The 17,659-nt window shown below is 38.0% G+C and overlaps 3 protein-coding genes across 4 annotated transcripts; 1 reads left to right on the forward strand and 2 right to left on the reverse strand.

Annotated features, from left to right (window-relative positions):
* Nucleotides 1-8,853: 8,853 nt before the first annotated feature.
* On the reverse strand, nucleotides 8,854-9,803 carry LOC101893433 (probable oligoribonuclease). Its single transcript, XM_005186917.4, has 2 exons — nucleotides 9,224-9,803; nucleotides 8,854-9,149 (listed from the first exon to the last, which is right to left on the reverse strand). Exons 1-2 carry the CDS (start codon nucleotides 9,661-9,663, stop codon nucleotides 8,942-8,944), a joined length of 648 nt encoding a protein of 215 aa, XP_005186974.2. The 5' UTR covers nucleotides 9,664-9,803; the 3' UTR covers nucleotides 8,854-8,941.
* A 1,133-nt stretch (nucleotides 9,804-10,936) lies between these two features.
* Nucleotides 10,937-12,696, forward strand: LOC101891770 (dnaJ homolog subfamily C member 8). 2 transcript variants are annotated; one of them, XM_005186908.4, is made up of 4 exons: nucleotides 10,937-11,059; nucleotides 11,202-11,271; nucleotides 11,720-12,040; nucleotides 12,113-12,696. In XM_005186908.4, exons 2-4 carry the CDS (start codon nucleotides 11,215-11,217, stop codon nucleotides 12,476-12,478), a joined length of 744 nt encoding a protein of 247 aa, XP_005186965.1. In that variant the 5' UTR covers nucleotides 10,937-11,059; nucleotides 11,202-11,214; the 3' UTR covers nucleotides 12,479-12,696. The 2 variants fall into 2 exon arrangements, with proteins under 2 accessions (XP_005186965.1, XP_019893570.1); XM_020038011.2 differs by lacking the exon at nucleotides 10,937-11,059 and having other exon boundaries at nucleotides 11,066-11,271.
* Nucleotides 12,697-13,056: 360 nt separating this feature from the next.
* Nucleotides 13,057-17,431, reverse strand: LOC101891942 (superkiller complex protein 2). Its single transcript, XM_005186909.4, has 7 exons — nucleotides 15,574-17,431; nucleotides 14,789-15,508; nucleotides 14,541-14,720; nucleotides 13,894-14,470; nucleotides 13,647-13,825; nucleotides 13,420-13,551; nucleotides 13,057-13,348 (listed from the first exon to the last, which is right to left on the reverse strand). Exons 1-7 carry the CDS (start codon nucleotides 17,173-17,175, stop codon nucleotides 13,145-13,147), a joined length of 3,594 nt encoding a protein of 1,197 aa, XP_005186966.1. The 5' UTR covers nucleotides 17,176-17,431; the 3' UTR covers nucleotides 13,057-13,144.
* Nucleotides 17,432-17,659: the final 228 nt, after the last annotated feature.

Below are 17,659 nucleotides of genomic sequence, written 5' to 3' on the forward strand. Positions count from 1 at the left end.
GCCTGATAGTATATTTTTGGCGACTTGACTAAATGATAAATCAGTTATTCTTAAGTCAGTTTTTTTGATAAAGTTATGCTGAGAAATGATGAAAAAAAAAACAATGGTTTAGGTAAAGTTGGCAGGCCATGACAAATGGAGATGTGGTTTATAGCAGATAAAGTCTATCTATTCTATTTACAACCAGCCGAATATACAGAGTAAATGTCCGATTGCTTCTCCTCCAAATAATATAGTAGTAATGTACACTAATTGACGATGACAAGGAACAACTTTAAATAATTTATACAGGGTGAGATAAAAAAACCGCAAACGCCATAATTTTTACATTTTTTTTAAATTTCATTGAATAAAACAAACAATGTCGGAAATCCCACGGCAGCGGGTTCTACGATACCGGATTGACCCGAAACAACAAGATTCCAGTTTCGGCCAGCGGCTGCCAACCCAGTATGTACATGTTTGTGTTTGTTTATTTTTCTGCATTGGGAGCAGCATATCCCGGAATGCTTGCTCCGGATTTTATTGGTCCGTGCCGGGATTGAGGAAAACCCCGGACCTTGGTTCTGCTCGGTTTGTCAGAACGTCATCCACCACAGATCTGTCTCGGTGCGATGTAATGGATGCAGAGAGTGGGTGCACTTCAAGAACTGTTCCGGATTAAGGCGTTTGCGAGACTACAGCGAAAGGGATTATGTTGCGACTTGCTGCAGTAACGTAGTCCCCAGCGAGTCCTCTTCTTCGTCGTCCTCGTCAGAGACGTCGTCGGAGTATGGCACTCCACCGCAGTCTCCAGAACAGCAACCAACACCGCAGCACCTAACGCCACATGTTGCTGTTCCAACTCCGGATTGTGCATCATTCTTGCAATTCAATTGCAACGGACTTCGAGGCAAAATAGATGAGATAGTGGAATTTATGAGTCGGAGGAATATTAAGATCGCAGCGGTGCAGGAAACCAAGCTGAATGAAAATTGCAGCCTACAACGTTGTTATGGTTACAACGTACTAAGGAAGGATCGCACCAGAAGTGGAGGTGGGGGATTAGCGTTCCTGTTACACCATTCTGTTCAGTACAGACCTATCTCGCTTGAGCTAGTCTCTAGTGACCCATACATGGAATGTATGGGGGTAGCAGTCAAGTGTGGAACTGCCGAGGTAGAGGTGCTTAATGTGTATATCCCGCCGATTAATAGCTGTGAACCGCGTTATTTGCCTGATATTAGCCCATTATTGGTAGGCAATAACCGCCTGGTACTAGGGGATTTTAATGCCCACCATGAGTTGTGGCATTCCGTCCTAGGTAATGACCAGAGGGGATCAGCGCTGGCAGAGCAGATTGACTGCTCCACATTTTGCACGGTTAACGAGGATGCCCCCACCCGAATAAGAGGAGAGTGTCACAGTTCGCCAGACTTAACCATAGTGTCACCCGGTCTGATAAATGACGTGACTTGGCAACCCGTCATTTCTCTTGGCTCAGACCATCTCCCGATAATCGTCTCCATAAGCAGGTCGCCCGATTTCATAACCTCTGAACGCCGCACTTTCCTTAACCATGGGAAAGCTCACTGGCCAGAGATTAGAGAATTCACCAACCGCCGCTTCAGAGAACTGCCCAACCCTTCTGATGTTCGGGTAGCAGAAAGGATTTTCCGAAACATCATCAGAGCTGCAGCCGCTCGCTATATACCTGCTGGTCGAATACCCGAGATAAGACCAAACTTCCCAGCAGAGGCAGCGGGATTAGCAAACGAGCGTGATGATCTCCGTCGTACCAACCCTACTGATCCTAGAATCAGTGATTTGACAGTTGAAGTCAACCGGTTGGTACAGGAGCATAAGAGGAAAAAGTGGCTAGACCATCTGAAGTGCTGCAACATTGGAACCGATATGAGTAAGCTGTGGGTAACGGTTAAGTCGCTCTCGAACCCTGGAAAAAAGGATGATAGGACCTCAGTCACTTTTAACGACGTAACGGTGACTGATCCGAAGAGGTGCGCGGAATATTTTAACCGACAATTTGTCGAGCACCCCGAGAGCGATAGGGCGAAGCGAAGAGTACTACGTCGTATCAGATCTCTTCCCGCCGAGGAGGAACCACCACAGTTTACGATGGGTGATGTTGCAAATGTCATCTGTAACGCTAAGTCATCCAAAGCGTTGGGCCCGGACGGAATCTCAATGGTAATGTTGAAGCAGCTGGATACGCCGGGAGTCGAGTACTTAACGAAAGTTCTCAATTTGTCGCTAGCCACCCACATAGTGCCCGAAACCTGGAAAATGGGCCGGGTGGTCCCGCTACTGAAGCCAGGCAAGGATGCCAGTAAAGGCGAATCGTACAGGCCGATTTCGCTTTTGTCGCCAGTAGCAAAGACTCTTGAGGCTTTACTCCTCCCCAGCATTAGAGGAAGCTATACAGTTGCCAACCACCAGCATGGATTCCGTCCACAACATAGTACCACAACAGCATTACACGCCATTTCCACACATATTAGTAGAGGACTGAACCAGAACAGGCCGTGTGACAGAACAGTGTTGGTAGCCCTTGACCTATCAAAGGCATTTGATACGGTCAATCATGCCACACTGTTTGAGGACGAACAGAGAACTACCCTCCGGCCAAGTTTGAAACGTTGGATAATCAACTATATGTGTGGACGCCAGTCGTACGTGGAATTCCGGAACAAGAAGTCCAAAGCCCGTAGAGTGAAACAGGGAGTTCCCCAAGGCGGGGTGATATCTCCGGAACTGTTTAACCTCTACCTTTCCGGAATTCCTCGCCCTCCAGACGGCATTGAGATCGTAACGTATGCGGATGATTGTACGATCATGGCGTCGGGTCCAGTGGTCGATGACATATGCGAAAGGTTGAACCCCTATCTCGCGGAGCTTGCCGCATACTTCCACGCGAGGAATATGAAAATATCCGCCACGAAATCACCGGCCACACTCTTTACCACATGGTCTGCGGAGATGAGAACACAGCTGAATGTTCAGGTCGAGGGGAATCTAATACCGACCACGAACTACCCCAAGATTCTTGGGGTAACGTTCGACAGCATGTTCAAGTCGTCCGCGCAAGCCACAGCTATCTGCGACAAGATGAAAAGTAGGAACAAGGTCCTCAAGGCGCTAGCCGGCAGCTCTTGGGGTGCGGACAAAGAAACCTTGTTGACCTCTTATAACGCGATAGGTCGGTCTGTGGTCAACTATGCGGCTCCAGTGTGGTCTGCGAATACTAGTGCTACGCAGTGGAAGAATATCCAGACCTGCCAGAACGCTGCCCTGAGAACTGCGACAGGGTGCCTCCTCATGACACCAGTGGACCATCTACATGAGGAGGCGAAAGTCCTTCCCTTACGTCAGCATAATCATATGCTTTCGTTGCAGTACCTGCTTGGGTGTTACCGTGAGAGTCATCCCAACCATCATATGGTGGATAACTCTCCCCCACCCAGGCGTGTCAGGAAGGACATACATGATCTAAAGAGAGAGGTCCAGCGCTACAAGAGAGAGCCTCTAGATCAAGAAGCCTATCAGGCAGGTCTGAGTGGCATTCACACCGATGCAGTCGCGGATGCTATGAGCAGTTATAAAGTGAATGCCGTCCTCGGAGTCCACCCCCCATCCATTGCAGCCGAAGAACGTCAGCTGCCTAGACAAACCAGGGTAGTTTTGGCGCAATTACGTTCAGGATGGTGTAGTCGCCTCAATTCGTATTGGGCACGAATTGATGAAGATGTGCGTGACGCCTGCCCGGCGTGCGATACAGGCCCGCACAATACGCTACACCTTTTTAATTGCTCAGCCAAACCTACCCAACTCACTCCAGAGGATCTCTGGCTACAGCCCGTTAAGTAGCCGAATTTCTAAACCTGGAGCTGGAACCAGATTAGCAGAACACAAACACACACATGCACTACTGCTACAACAACAACAACAACAACAACAATGTCGGAAATAGTATAAAATTTTAGCATAAGTTTACATTTGTTCGATTGGTAACATTTGGCACGAATTATAGCCTTCAAACGGCCAATTAAACCGTCACACGCTGCTTGAATGTTGCTCTTCGGTATTTTGTCCATTCCCGGCGAAGCGCTTCGATACTTTGGTATTTTTTAGTGCCAACCTTGCTTTTCAAAATACGCCAGACACAATAGTCCAACGGATTGGTCTCCGGAGATTTTGGCGGCCATTGTGCGCTGGAAATGAAGCGAGGAAGCTCATTTTGTAACCATTCTTTGGTGGCGCGTGCTAAGTGCAATGGTGCTGAGTTCTGTTAGAATGTCCAAGGTCTGCGGCCAAAATGTTTGCGTGCCCAAGGCTTTAATATACCCCCCAGAATATTTTTGCATTTATTCTGCCATCACCATGGTCGGCGCTTGACTTTTAGTGGCCAACCGAAGATACACATTTTCAGCTGACCTCTTTGGCAAGTAAACACGATCATTTTGTTTATTTACAAACTGCTGGACAAAGAATGTTTTCTCATCGGAGAAAACCAAATTCGGCAGTTCACCACTTTCGGCCAAGCGAAGCAACTCTTTAGCGTTTTTGAGTCTAATTTCATTCTGTTACGGTGTAAGTTCTTGCACTTTTTGAAATTTCAATGGCTTTACCTTACCCCAAGCTCATTTTTCAATAATTGCCGAATGGAATATTGCGATATGTTCAGCTCACGAGCCATTTTTCGGCCATTGCGACGCGGGCTTCGATCAAGTCGCTTGTTTACTTTTCGAACCATTTCTGCTGATGTTGCTGTTTTCTTCCGTCCACTTCCTTGACTTCGGGCTACGCTACCAGTATCACGGTAACGAGCGATAGTACGAGACACAAAAGATTTATTCATATTTAAATGCTGGAGTGCTCTAACGATAGCCACTTGTGGGTTTCCAGTCAAATATAAAGAAATCCCATTATTACGCTTGAATTCCATTACGAATAAGAATTTTTTATGGAAAATTCTCACCAAATGCTTTTGTACGCTTGTAAACAATATGGTGAGCTGCCACTGGAATAATTTTAACAGCCGTCGGACGAGTGGCTTAGGTGTGACAGCAGTCTGAAGTTGGTTGCAGTTTTTTCATCTCACCCTGTATATGAAATGTTAGAGTTGAAACCCAGTTGTTTCGGCCAAAGTTTTTTATCAATCTAAACTGGGCATGTTTCTATATTCATTTCAATCGATTTCAATTTTTTGGAATACCAAATGCAAGACTGGCAACGTGAAAAATACATTTTTGCATATTATTTTCAAACACCAAAATCGCTTGCATGTTTTAAAATGATTTGTGTTATTATTATTTGCGTAATTATTCTATATTTTCCATTGTCTTCCTAAAGAGTTTGTTATTTATTTTTGAATAGCATTATGGAGTTTCGTTTTCCAAATGTAAAATAAACAAAAAAACAAACTACAAATATTTTTATTTTTCACTTCACATACCCAAGATACGTATATTTTAGGACAATGTCTTAAAACCATTCAAAAACAAACACACAAATAATATTTGAATTAAAATAATAGATATTACAAAAGAAAAAACTAATGTCTTTATTTTTATATGTACAGATTTATATAAATAAGCGCATATTCCTTCCTCATCCCTTGATTTGTTTTGTCGATTATCGTATTTCTTTTTTTATTAAATAATGATAACAAATAATATATTTATATATAATAATAATAATAATAAAAAATAGTATTTAAACATTTAATTAATAGTTGTAACATGTAACTTAATAATATCTAGCATCAAAAAAAGGAAAACTAGAACAAAACAACAGGTCACATTCAACGTTAATGCAGAACAGAAAACCAACCGTAACATCAACAAAATATATATTTTACAATCTAAAAAATACGTTTACTTTTTAAAATAATTACAAAACAAACAAATAAAACAGAGTAAAATAAAATTTGCCACTGATACATTTCAAATTTTTGATTGATATATACCCCAAGATGAAATAACTTGAAAAATGTGAATGTGAAAAGAATTTAATTTCCAAATACCCAAAAAAATACCTAAAATGAAAAAGAATAAAAAATTAGCATAGCATTACCATCTTAAAATAAAACATAATTTTAAATGTAGATATCTTGTTTGTTGTTTTATTAGCTGATAGAACATCATGTAACGTTAGACCTATAAACCCGAAAGAGGTCTATTAGTTTTGAGCAATAGGCAAAAATGTAAAAGTGTTAGGAAACACGAAATATATGAGAATGTGTTATGTCGATATTTCAAGCTTAAAACCTTGAAAAGGTTTGCCATTTTTGCAATGTTTACAGGGTGAGATGAAAAAAACTGCAACCAACTTCAGACTGCTGTCATTTCTAAGACACTCGTCCGACAGCTGTTAAAATTATTCCAGTGACAGCTCATTATATTATTTACAAGCGTTCAAAAGCATTTTAGTGAGAATTTTCCAGAAGTTATTCCAAAAAGTTATTCGTGATACAATTCAAGCGTGATAGTGTGATTTGTTTATATTTTATATTTTCTTTATTGAAACCATAAATGACTATCGTTAGGGCACTCCAGAACTTAAATGTGAATAAATCTTTTGTACCGTGATACTGGTAGCGTAGCACGACGTAAAGGAAGTGGAAGGAAGAAAACAGGAACATCAGCAGAAATGGTTCGAAAAGTAAAGAAGCGACTTGATCGAAACCCGCGTCCGAAACCCGCAGTGGCCGAAAAATGGCTCGTGAGCTGAACATATCGCAATATTCCATTCGCCAAATATTGAAAAATGAGCTCGGGACAAAAAGTGCAAGAACTTACACCGCAACAGAAAGAAAATAGACTCAAAAGAGTTAAAGAGTTGCTTCGCTTGGCCGAAAGTGGTGAACTACCTAATTTGGTTTTCTCCGATGAGAAAACATTCGTTGTCCAGCAGTTTGTAAACAAACAAGATGATCGTGTTTACTTGCCAAAGAGGTCAGCTGAAAATGTGCACCTTCGATTGGCCACCTGGACTCAAGCGCCGGCCATGGGGATGGTGTAGGCCGCCATAACAGCCGATGGTCGCTCTCCGCTTGTATTAATCGACGTGGCATCAGAATAAATGCCGAATATTATCGCGAAAATATTCTGGAGGATGTATTAAAGCCTTAGGCAACATTTTGGCCGCAGACCTTGGACATTCCAACAGGACTCAGCACCATCCCACTCAACACGCGCCCCCCAAGAATGGTTACAAAATGAGGTTGCTCGTTTTATTTCCAGCGCACAATGCCACAAAAACTTCCGGATACCAATCCGTTGGACTATTGTGTCTGGAGTATTTTCGAATGCAAGGTTGGCACTAAAAAAGCAATACCGCAGAGCAACATTCGGGCAGCGTGTGACGGTTTCATTGGCCGTTTGAAGGCCATAATTCGTGCCAAAGGTGACCAATTCGAACAAATCTAAACTGATTCAAAAATTTGATGCTATTTCCGATCTGTTTTGCTTTCATTCAGTAAAATTTAAAAAAATTTAAAAATTATGGTGTTTGACTTTGTTGCAGTTTTATCTAACCCTGTATTATTATAAGAAAAACCTATAAAGAAATGAACAAGTAAAATCCCTTCAACGATTCAGAAGAGCACATTCGTCAAAGAACCAAATGCTATAACTTACAAAACGTTATTGAACAAAATTATCACTAACATTTTAAAGTTATCAGCATAAACATTGTTGTCTTTACAAAATTACAGGTCATTATTTCAAATGTTTTTACTTCGTGTATCGATTTTGTGAGGTTCCATAGAATTAATGGTGATTTTGTTTTAATTTACAACTGCAGTTTTTTCTTAAAGTTATGGAGCAGCTTGAGTTTAGGGGCTAATACCCGGTTACCCAGTTATTTGACCCGAAAGTTCAATAAAAAATAAGATTTTTATAAATAAGATTTTTATAAATATAAATTATGTACAAAATGAGTATCATTTGAAAGCTTATGGAATTATCTATTCAACAAGTTGTCATATGATAGGAACCGGTTCCGGAGTAATGCAAGAAAATTGGTATTTTTATATCAGTACTTTTTGAAAAACACCTAAAAACTCGAAAATAGACCCATTATGGAGTATTAATATCTACATGCTACATTATAGACTATATTCTTGCCTTTCCAGAATTATATCATGTGTACTGATATCTCTTATAGTTCCAAAGATATATGTAATGCAAATTATGAAATTGAAATTTTCTCCACTATATGTATCTAAGCATTTTAAAGTAGCCGGCCTTCGGCTGGGGCTTGAGATTTTCTCACTTGGGGTATGTCCAATACCGGCTACGCGATCCAAAGTTTTACTAAACATTGTAATTTTGGTGAGTAGACGGCCTTCGGCAGGGGCTTGAGATGTTCTCCCCTGGGGTATGTCCAACACCGGCTACGCGATCCATAGTTTTTCTAAATTTTGTAAGTAGCCGGAATTCGACTTTAAAGTCAATATCTTCGGAACTACAAAGCTATAAAGGTTAGATGCATATTAGTGGAGCAAATCTCAATTTCATGATTTGCAACACTAATATCTTCGGAACTACAAGAAATTTCAATACCTATTGCACCTTTTTCAAGAGGCCCCATAATGGGCCCATTTTCGTTATGGGTTTTTCAAAAAGTTTCGGTACAAAAAATATAGATTTTTTTGTATTACTCCGGAACCAATTGAAACCAACCCATCATATAACCACTTTTTAGAAAGACATTTCCATAAGCTTCAAATGATATCCATTTTGTACATTTCAGGCCAATCCGAGCATAGCCCCTAAACTCAGCTTAAGCCAAAGTTATTACGTAATAAAGTCATAAAGATCGTCTCCTCAACAAGAAAAAATCTAAAAAATATTAAATTTTAGTTTTTATTATTATTTGCAATTGTCTGAAGTGATGAATATTGCTAGCAGCCAAAAAATTAACTGCATTGAAATTGTTTCTAACTAAAAAATTCTTTTCGATAATATTTCAATTCTGCTATACTATCTTTAATATCATCTAAACTGCGATGGGCTAATATCTTGGCTGGAGCGTTTTTAATAACTGAGGGTTTCCATCGTCGTGCCAATTCTTTGATACTGGAAACATCAATGATCCTATAGTGCATGTAGTCATCCACTTGAGGCATTTCCTTACGTAAAAATAATCTGAAACAAAATAAAGAAAAACAATTGCCTTAATTTATTGAGCAACCATTAGAAAGAAAAACAAAGTTTTTTACCTGTCCATATAAACAGAATTCCCAGCTAATGGGCATTTTCCTTTGGGCACTTGCTTTTTTAGAAAATCTAAAATTAATTGTTCTCCCTGCTCTGTAGTGATTTGGGATTTTAAACATTTATCCACCAGTCCAGATTCATTATGATGTTTCATGCACCATTCATTCATTGTCTCCAACACTTCCTTGGGTTGGTTGATTGCAAAACATGGCCCTTCCGCTACAATGTTTAAATCTTGATCGGTAATTAAACATGAAACCTCTAAGATTTTATCCGTGAATACATTCAAACCAGTCATTTCTAAATCCATCCATACAATATTTGTCGCCATGGTGTGAGGTTTGTCGGAGGTAGAATGGAGATTTTTTACGTATAACTTATTGCAGATGTACTGAGGAACAGGTTTGCTGCTTAAAATTAGCCTATTTAATATAGAAATCATTTGTATTCATTTAAATATTATTCCATATAACTTTTTTGTTATGTGTTCGTCTGTTAAGCAAAATACACAAAAGGTGGAATTGCTTGACGCGTAACATTCTCACATGTCAACACATGTTTGAAAACGATGCCCACAATCACTGCGATTAACACAATACAAGCGGTCTATTCCAGAGCCTCTACGATAAATTGTACGATTTGTTACCCATTTAGGTCAAAAATTTGCATTTATTTTTCAACCAAATTCAAAATAATTTTAAATTATTGTATTTTTTATTCAAAACAACACACATACATACACAAAATGTGAATATGTGTTGACAGAATAAGGGCACCAAAAGAAAAAAATTGTATTTGGTGGGGCAGCTTTCTTCTACCTTCCATAATTGTTCCATGTATATAATGAATTCATAAATAAACATTTTGGCAATGAGATGTTGTCAAAAGAATAGTTCTGAAAAAAATTGTAAACATATGATTGTACGACCTTACCTTCTTGATTTTACCATGGATAAAGCTGATTACAATTTTTTTCTAAATGTTTGGAAGAAACGTAAATTGCAGGGCGCGTATTAAAGGTATTAACCATGGTACAATGAAAAGGTAAGATAGAGCTACCAGCTGATTACAATTTTTTCCTAAGTGTGCATGATTTCTGGCAATTATGTGTATGTCTCACGTACATTGCGAGACGCGCAAGTCGTATCATTCATTTTTCCCGCTGTTTAAATGATTTTAAAAATGAGAAAAATATTGAATATATGAAAACAACTAGTTGCATGCAATTTTGACAAGAGGAGGTCTCAAGGCTGTATTTTTGTAGTTTTACAAAGCTGTTCTACCTCCTTGATGTCGTATAAGAAAACATATAAAGATTTACTTATATTTAAAGAAGCATTTTTAAATTTTGGACACATCAATGTTCCCGTGTTTATTTCTTTTTATTTTTAAAATTGTTCAAATTGTGTTTTGTGTATGGTGAAAAATCCGCTCCGTTACATTTCTTTTTCACGATTTTCACTTAAGTTAAAATATTGTAATGCCACAATTGCTCTGTTCCAGTACCTGCAAGAATCTACTAGTTTTGCAATTTTCTGCGATATCTTAAAGGGAAAATGGGTTATCGGAGTAAAAACTATTACATTCTTGTAATTATGGATGTTATCGAAAAAATTGAAAAACAAGTAGATTATTGCAGGTTCTGGAACAGAGCAATTGTGTGCAAAGTCGCATACTACTTTCATGTGTTAGAATAAGACGTATATAGTTGTAAACATGTAGCATAATCATTCTCCGTACATTACATTTCCACTGAAAAGAAGAAGAGTCAGTAAATTCGATTACATACATACGATTACTCCGATTATTTGGTGGTCTGCTTGTGCTTGCAAACAAAAGTAAAAAATAAAATTGTGTTTCTGAAAGTTTTTTTTGATTAAAATAGAAAACCAAATAGTCCAATAAAGTCATAATTTTTGTCCAATAATAGTGCTCCTAGCAATCACTTATATTTATTTTGTATTTTTTTCGTTTACACAGCACATCAAAGAAAATGTCGTCGGAAAAGCCCACAACTTCAAAGGAGTCCTTTGATGTATTTTATGAAGAAGTGAGTCCAACTAGAGACATAATTAAGAACTGTTAATAAACCAAGGGCGTCATGTATAAATGTGTGAAATTTTTGGTAATACGTCCTACTACTCTCTGTGGACAATTAAACTTTTAACACTGGGAGCGACTTCTGTAAACGTTTGAGCGGGTTTTTGGAGGTGTCATTTCTTAAACAAAGTATAAAGGACATATTTGTTTTTACCGTGAACTTCGCAGCCTTTTTGTTTCTATTTAAACAACAATTGTTTTCTCTCCATTCGGAATATGTGTTAATTATTGACATTTATAATTTATCAACATACAATATTTTTATCATGACGCCCTAAACTTACCGATGATCAGCAAAATACAACAACTACTTACATTGTGCCAAGAAATTCTTAAGTTTCATATTTATTCTAATATTCTGTAAATTTGCTAAATATATTTTGCCGTATTATTCACAGGTTAAAGAAATTGAAAAACGTGATTCCGTTTTAACATCTTCTCAACAAATTGATCGTTTACTTCGTCCAGGTTCGACATACTTCAATCTCAACCCCTTCGAAGTGCTGCAAATTGAACCCGAGGTACCAATTGATCAGATAAAGAAGCGCTATCGTCAACTATCCATACTTGTTCATCCAGATAAAAATCAAGATGACAAGGAGAGGGCACAAAAAGCATTCGAAATTATCAATAGAGCATGGAAAATTTTAGAGAATGAAGTAACCCGCAAAAAATGTTTGGATGTCTACGAGGAGGCTAAAGAAAGAACCGATCACATGGTAAGAAATTATACGTATTTTCTTATAATTTTGCATAATAAGAGTGAAAGTTCAATAATTTCCTTGTTGTAGATTGCTGAGAAACGTAAAAAGATCAAAAAGGAAAATCGCTTTGAAACAATACCGGAAGATGATCCCGCCAAGTACAAACATGCCATTTATGTCATGGTTATGAAACTCTTTGCCGACATGGAACGTAGGCGGCAGCAATTGGATCAACGTGATCAAGAAGAACGCAAACGTAAACGTGAAGCTGAAATCGAAGAGGAAGAAAGAATAAAAGCCGATCGTGAATGGCAAAAAAATTTCGAAGAATCTCGCCAGAGTCGTGTAAACAGTTGGCATGATTTTCAAGCGGGCAAATCTAAGAAAGCTAAGAAACAAAAACGTATGCAGGGTCTTATGGTGCCACCGAAATTTAAGCCAGAATCACGATAAGTAGCGTACAACTCGTTCAATTCTCTGTTATATAGATTTTATACAAAAAGAAAAAAAAAAAAACGTTTTTCGATGGAAATTTTATGAAATTAGGTTTTCTTTTCATAAATGCAGTAAACACATACATAAATATTCTAAATGCATACATTTTAAGAAATGACGTACACATAAACTACATGCATATATATTTAAATATATTTAAACATAATAAACAGAAATGTCTTTACGGTGTGTAATGATTTCCTATGCGTGTATTGGACATTATTACACCATAACAAGAGAACGCATATTCATTTTAAATGAAATAAGAAAAAATAAATTTAAAAATATACAAAGCCAATAATTTTTTGATATCCTTTTTGTTAAGACCGTTCAACATTTCTCAAGCCAATAGGTGCAACAAATTTCCAATAACTTTTTTCGAAGTTTTGGAGATCAGAAATCAACTCGGCCGTACATTTCAGTTTTCTCAAATTCCGTTCGTGTCTTGAAGACTAGTTGTACTTGGCTATGGATTGTTAGTAGTTTTTTAATTACTGCATATTTGCCTATTTAGTTGACCATAAAGAAAAAATTAAAAAAAAAATATTATCATTTTTATTTCTGTTAAGAAAAAATTTACAATCATATAGTTATGAGAGACAAAGAAACGACAAACTTTCAGACTTAAAACGTTGTATATAAACTAGCTGTAAATACAATATCACGTTTAATGGCATTCGATGCTTCTTCCATTTTGCTTTGCAATGCTGGATTGCCAATACGTATGGCAGCAGTTTTAACATCACGAATTGTTTCATCTAATTGCTGAATGCACCGAACAATAATACCTTCCTGGACTTCGGTTAATTTCATAATTTCGGCAAATGGCTGTAAGATTTAGTAATCATTTAGAATTTTTGTCTGACAAAGCTATAAATCTTATTCAAATCTTATCAAACCTTATTGCGAGCCCATTCATAAACGACTTCCAATAAGCCAAAGTTTAAACGGTCTTCAGTCTGTACAACGGCATGATGGCGTAGCTCGACAGATAATATGTTATCATTAATTTCTTCAAATTCTTTGACACACTGAAAGGGACATTTTTTAAAACATAATTCGAAAATAAATGTTGTGCTTTGTTTATCCTTATGGTAGATAGACATCAAATAGATGTTGCACGCACCTTCTTAAGTTTTTCCGGTATAACAGGTTCCCCTTGGATTTTGGCTTGAAAGACCAAGCCTGAGAGTAGAGCTGCAATTTCTGCAGGTTCTAAATTGTTAAACATATTACAAAGTATCAACTCGGTAATTAACAATTCATTCTGACCCATTTCACATGCCACCTTTCCCTTCAACGTCACTAAAAGAATAAGGGAACATTTAAAGTCTTATATGTATATATAAACTTGGTCACAAGACATTACACACCTTCATCTAGTTCATCAATATATTTCAATGCTCTAAGCACTTCCAATTTATTACAGTAGTCCGGGTAGAGGGATAGATTTTTAGTAGAGTTTTTAAATTTCAATTCTTCAATGCGGTGTTCCAACATTTTACGTTCGTATACAATGGCAAATTCTTGTTCAAAGCCAGCGATATTTGTGTGTGGCAACACATCTTGCAGTTGTTTGGCTAAATGTTCCAAATAACGAATTTGGGCCATTTCCGTTTCAGCATTAACATTAATCTCTTTGGACATGTTTATGAACTTGATTGAATCGCTATTTTGTATATAGTTCTCATTCAATTGATGTAGTTCCGAGACCAGCTTAACGACTGAAGCTCCTGGTGGTGAATCCTTAAATCGTTCAATCTGTCGTTGTTCCCAATTACGTATTATAACGTCAGCATCAATCTTTACATTCGTTTTGGTGATTTCTACAAAATCTGCTGCATGAAGATCCAGTATTGTATGTCCACCAATACCTTCTGGATGGTAGTACTTAAATTGTGGCGTTAAGGCAATCATTTTATAATAACTTTCTCCTCTATAGAAATCATCCTAGAACACATACAATAATACTTCTAAATGTTTTAAAAAATAAACAAAAAATAAATTAAAAAATAAAAACCTTTTCATTGCTTTTGAATTGATGATCAAGTACTAAAACTCTATATGTGGTTTCTTTGCCCTGTACCGCTTTCATCGATAGAAGCACACCAAGCTTATTATAATGTTTGCCCTTGCACACCAAAACCACACGTCCGACTTTTAGTTCTTTGACAATCTTAGGCTGAGCCAGTAAAAATCTCTGCAAAACAAGGAATTTAGTTAAAAAATATTATTTTTTGTTTGTGCTGTCTGAATGTTATACATTACCATTAAACGCTGTTTTTCGCCTATATATTCTGTGGCCAAATCATAAAATTTACACAAAGGTTGCAGATGTTCACCCAATTCTGGCATTTGCGAAAACTTGCTTTGTGCAACTTCCAATTGTTTTTGCTGAGCCGGCAGCTGTAGTTTCTGATTGAATTCTTTGAATGTAAATTTCATAATGTCCTCGACTTTAATGCTTTCTATACGCAGGCAAGTTAGGATTACAGCGTAGCGTAAAATAAATTGTGATTCCAGTTTTTCTGGTTTACCCAAAATCATGGAACGCAAATCTTGAGCTGGTGGTACATTAGCCTTACACATTAAAATCACACAGCCATTTTTATCATGGCCTCTTCGGCCAGCCCTTCCAGCCATTTGAATATATTCGCCGGGTTTTAGGTTTCTGACTTCCATGCCATCGAACTTTCGATGCGAATCAAAGACCACCGTCCTGGCTGGCATATTAACACCCATGGCGAAAGTCTCGGTGGCAAAGAGCAACTTGACAAGACCTGATTGGAATAACATTTCAACAATTTCCTTTAGTATAGGCAAAATGCCACTGTGATGCACGCCTATACCACGACTCAGAGAGTCTTTCATTTGTAAAACTTGTGGCAATTCACGATCTGGTGGCTTCAACTTAGACAAGCACTGATGGAAGAATATTTCAACAGAGCCCTTTTCACGAGCTGTGTTCAAATCAATGGAATTTAGGGCCTAAAACAAACCAAGAACTTTCTTAAGTCTTCCAAATAATAAAATTAATTTAATTATCTTCTCACCTGGGCATTCATATCACATCGATTTCGTGACAGCGTGAATGCCACAACCGGCATAAGATCGTTGCGTTTTAAAAAGTCTATCAATCCTATCCATGTATTTTGATCCTGCTTGGGTGTTGTTGTTTGATGTTTGGGACCTGTACCACCGGACATCTGCTTCGATTTACTTTGTGCAGCCTTTTTCTTTTCCACTGCCTTCTCATAGTTTTCTTGCAAAAAGCGTCCCTGGTCATCGACCAATAAAAATCTGTCATCTTTAGTTTTACCTCCCGATCCCGTGTAAAGATAATGCATCAACGGCACTGGTCTCTTCAGAGTACTAATAACAAAGACTTTACGTTTTTTCGTACTACCCACCCAATCGGCTAATTCCATGGTGTTTGGCACCGTGGCAGATAACATAATAATGTTGACATGATCTGGTAATAGTATAATAACTTCTTCCCAGACATGGCCTCTTTCCGGATTGTTAATGTAATGCACTTCATCGAATATGACATATTCCAAATCACGAGTTATATCGCTGCCACAATAGAGCATTGACCTCAAAATCTCTGTGGTCATAATTAAACAAGTGGCAGTTGGGTCGATTTGAAGGTCACCAGTTATGAGACCAACATCTTTGAATGTCTTCTTAAAGTCACGATATTTCTGGTTCGATAAAGCCTTAATAGGCGAAGTATAAATGGTTCTTGTCAAATCTCGTTGAGACAATGCAATGGCATATTCTGCTACCACAGTCTTGCCAGCCGACGTATGGGCAGCCACAAAAACATATTGGCGTTCTTCCAATTTGATAATGGCTTGCTTTTGAAAAGTATCCAGTTCAAATGGAAATGACATAGCCGGACAGGGTATTTTTTCCTTAAAATCTGTGATTGGATGTGAAATATCTAACATTTCTGCCCATTCGGTCTGTAGAGTTTTGTCCTTAGCTGTGGATATTTCCAAAACCGGCTTTAACTCTGTTGCCATTATGTCATCGTCCACATCTTTAAATTCAGGCGGTAGCATTGTCGACCTTTTTTCCTCCTGGGAATTGTCTTCTTCTTGGGTTATCTTCAACCATTCCTGGACATCCAAGTCATCTTCAAGATTCCGCAACAAGTTAACCTTTTCCGCTTCCTTTGCAGCGAAAGGCTTTAAGATGCTGTTCTTGAATTGTTCGTGTTTTGTAAAGTCATAGCCGGCTTTAAAGCCCGGTGGAGTGGTCAGCAGTTCACCCTCAATTTCAAAGCCTTCTATTTCTAGCCTTTTGATTTCTTTTGGTGGTTCATCAAATCCACCTGGCCAAAATGGGTAGTTTGTTGCCGATCCCCTGGTAATTTCATCTAATTTTCCTGGTTCACGCCTCATTGATGTCGAATTTTTTGCATTAGCTCCCACATCTTCTATTTCGACTTCCACAAATAACAAAATCTTGCCGGTAATGAAATCTCTTTTCGGCACTAGTTTCGTACTTGCTGGGCCCCGTGGTAAATGAAGCAGTTTCTCTTCATTATATTCACGCGGTATTATATCAGGTAGTGGATCATGGATGGACAATTCCGGTGCCAATATATAATTTTTCAATTTGTTATTATTTTCCAGGACAGTAGTCATTTTTACACAAACCAATTGCCAACAACAACTGTCGGTCGGCAAACAAACAACAAATACTAATGTCAAAAAATACAAAATACATATAAGTGATTGCTAGGAGCGCTATTATTGGACAACGATTATGAATTTTTTGGATTATTTGGTTTATATTTTAATCAAAAAAACTGAAGCATTTTCTCTGTGCTGTGCGCACCTGCAGAATTAAAAAAATAGATTTAATGTATTTGTTTATCTTTTGTTCTGTGATTTCAATTAGAATAATGTTTTTGATATTCCAATTGGAAGTCAGCTGGCTTGGTAGGGTGACCTTATACTTGGGATATGTTTAGAACTACTTACGTCTCATTCTAACACATTAAAGTGGTATGCGACTATGCAAATAGTGTAAAGCATGGTAGAAGAATACAGGTAGACCATGGTAGAAGAACAGATAGTAGCATCCACACAGCTGCTGGGACAATGAACTGTAAACCCGATTTTGGAA

Source organism: Musca domestica, unplaced genomic scaffold (assembly GCF_030504385.1).
Source record: "Musca domestica strain aabys unplaced genomic scaffold, Musca_domestica.polishedcontigs.V.1.1 4, whole genome shotgun sequence".
NCBI classification, from domain to species: domain Eukaryota; kingdom Metazoa; phylum Arthropoda; class Insecta; order Diptera; family Muscidae; genus Musca; species Musca domestica.

Bases quoted from the DNA above. Each gene is read 5' to 3' on its own strand.
- LOC101893433 (XM_005186917.4), bottom strand. From the start codon at position 9,663: ATGATTTCTATATTAAATAGGCTAATTTTAAGCAGCAAACCTGTTCCT. The intron at 9,150-9,223 runs GTAAAAAACTTT...ATTTTGTTTCAG, and splicing joins AATTCTGTTTATATGGACAG to ATTATTTTTACGTAAGGAAA.
- LOC101891770 (XM_005186908.4), top strand. From the start codon at position 11,215: ATGTCGTCGGAAAAGCCCACAACTTCAAAGGAGTCCTTTGATGTATTT. The intron at 11,272-11,719 runs GTGAGTCCAACT...TATTATTCACAG, and splicing joins TTGATGTATTTTATGAAGAA to GTTAAAGAAATTGAAAAACG. The intron at 12,041-12,112 runs GTAAGAAATTAT...TCCTTGTTGTAG, and splicing joins AAGAAAGAACCGATCACATG to ATTGCTGAGAAACGTAAAAA.
- LOC101891942 (XM_005186909.4), bottom strand. From the start codon at position 17,175: ATGACTACTGTCCTGGAAAATAATAACAAATTGAAAAATTATATATTG. The intron at 13,826-13,893 runs GTGTGTAATGTC...TTATTCTTTTAG, and splicing joins TATTGATGAACTAGATGAAG to TGACGTTGAAGGGAAAGGTG. The intron at 13,349-13,419 runs GTTTGATAAGAT...TAAATCTTACAG, and splicing joins ATGAATGGGCTCGCAATAAG to CCATTTGCCGAAATTATGAA.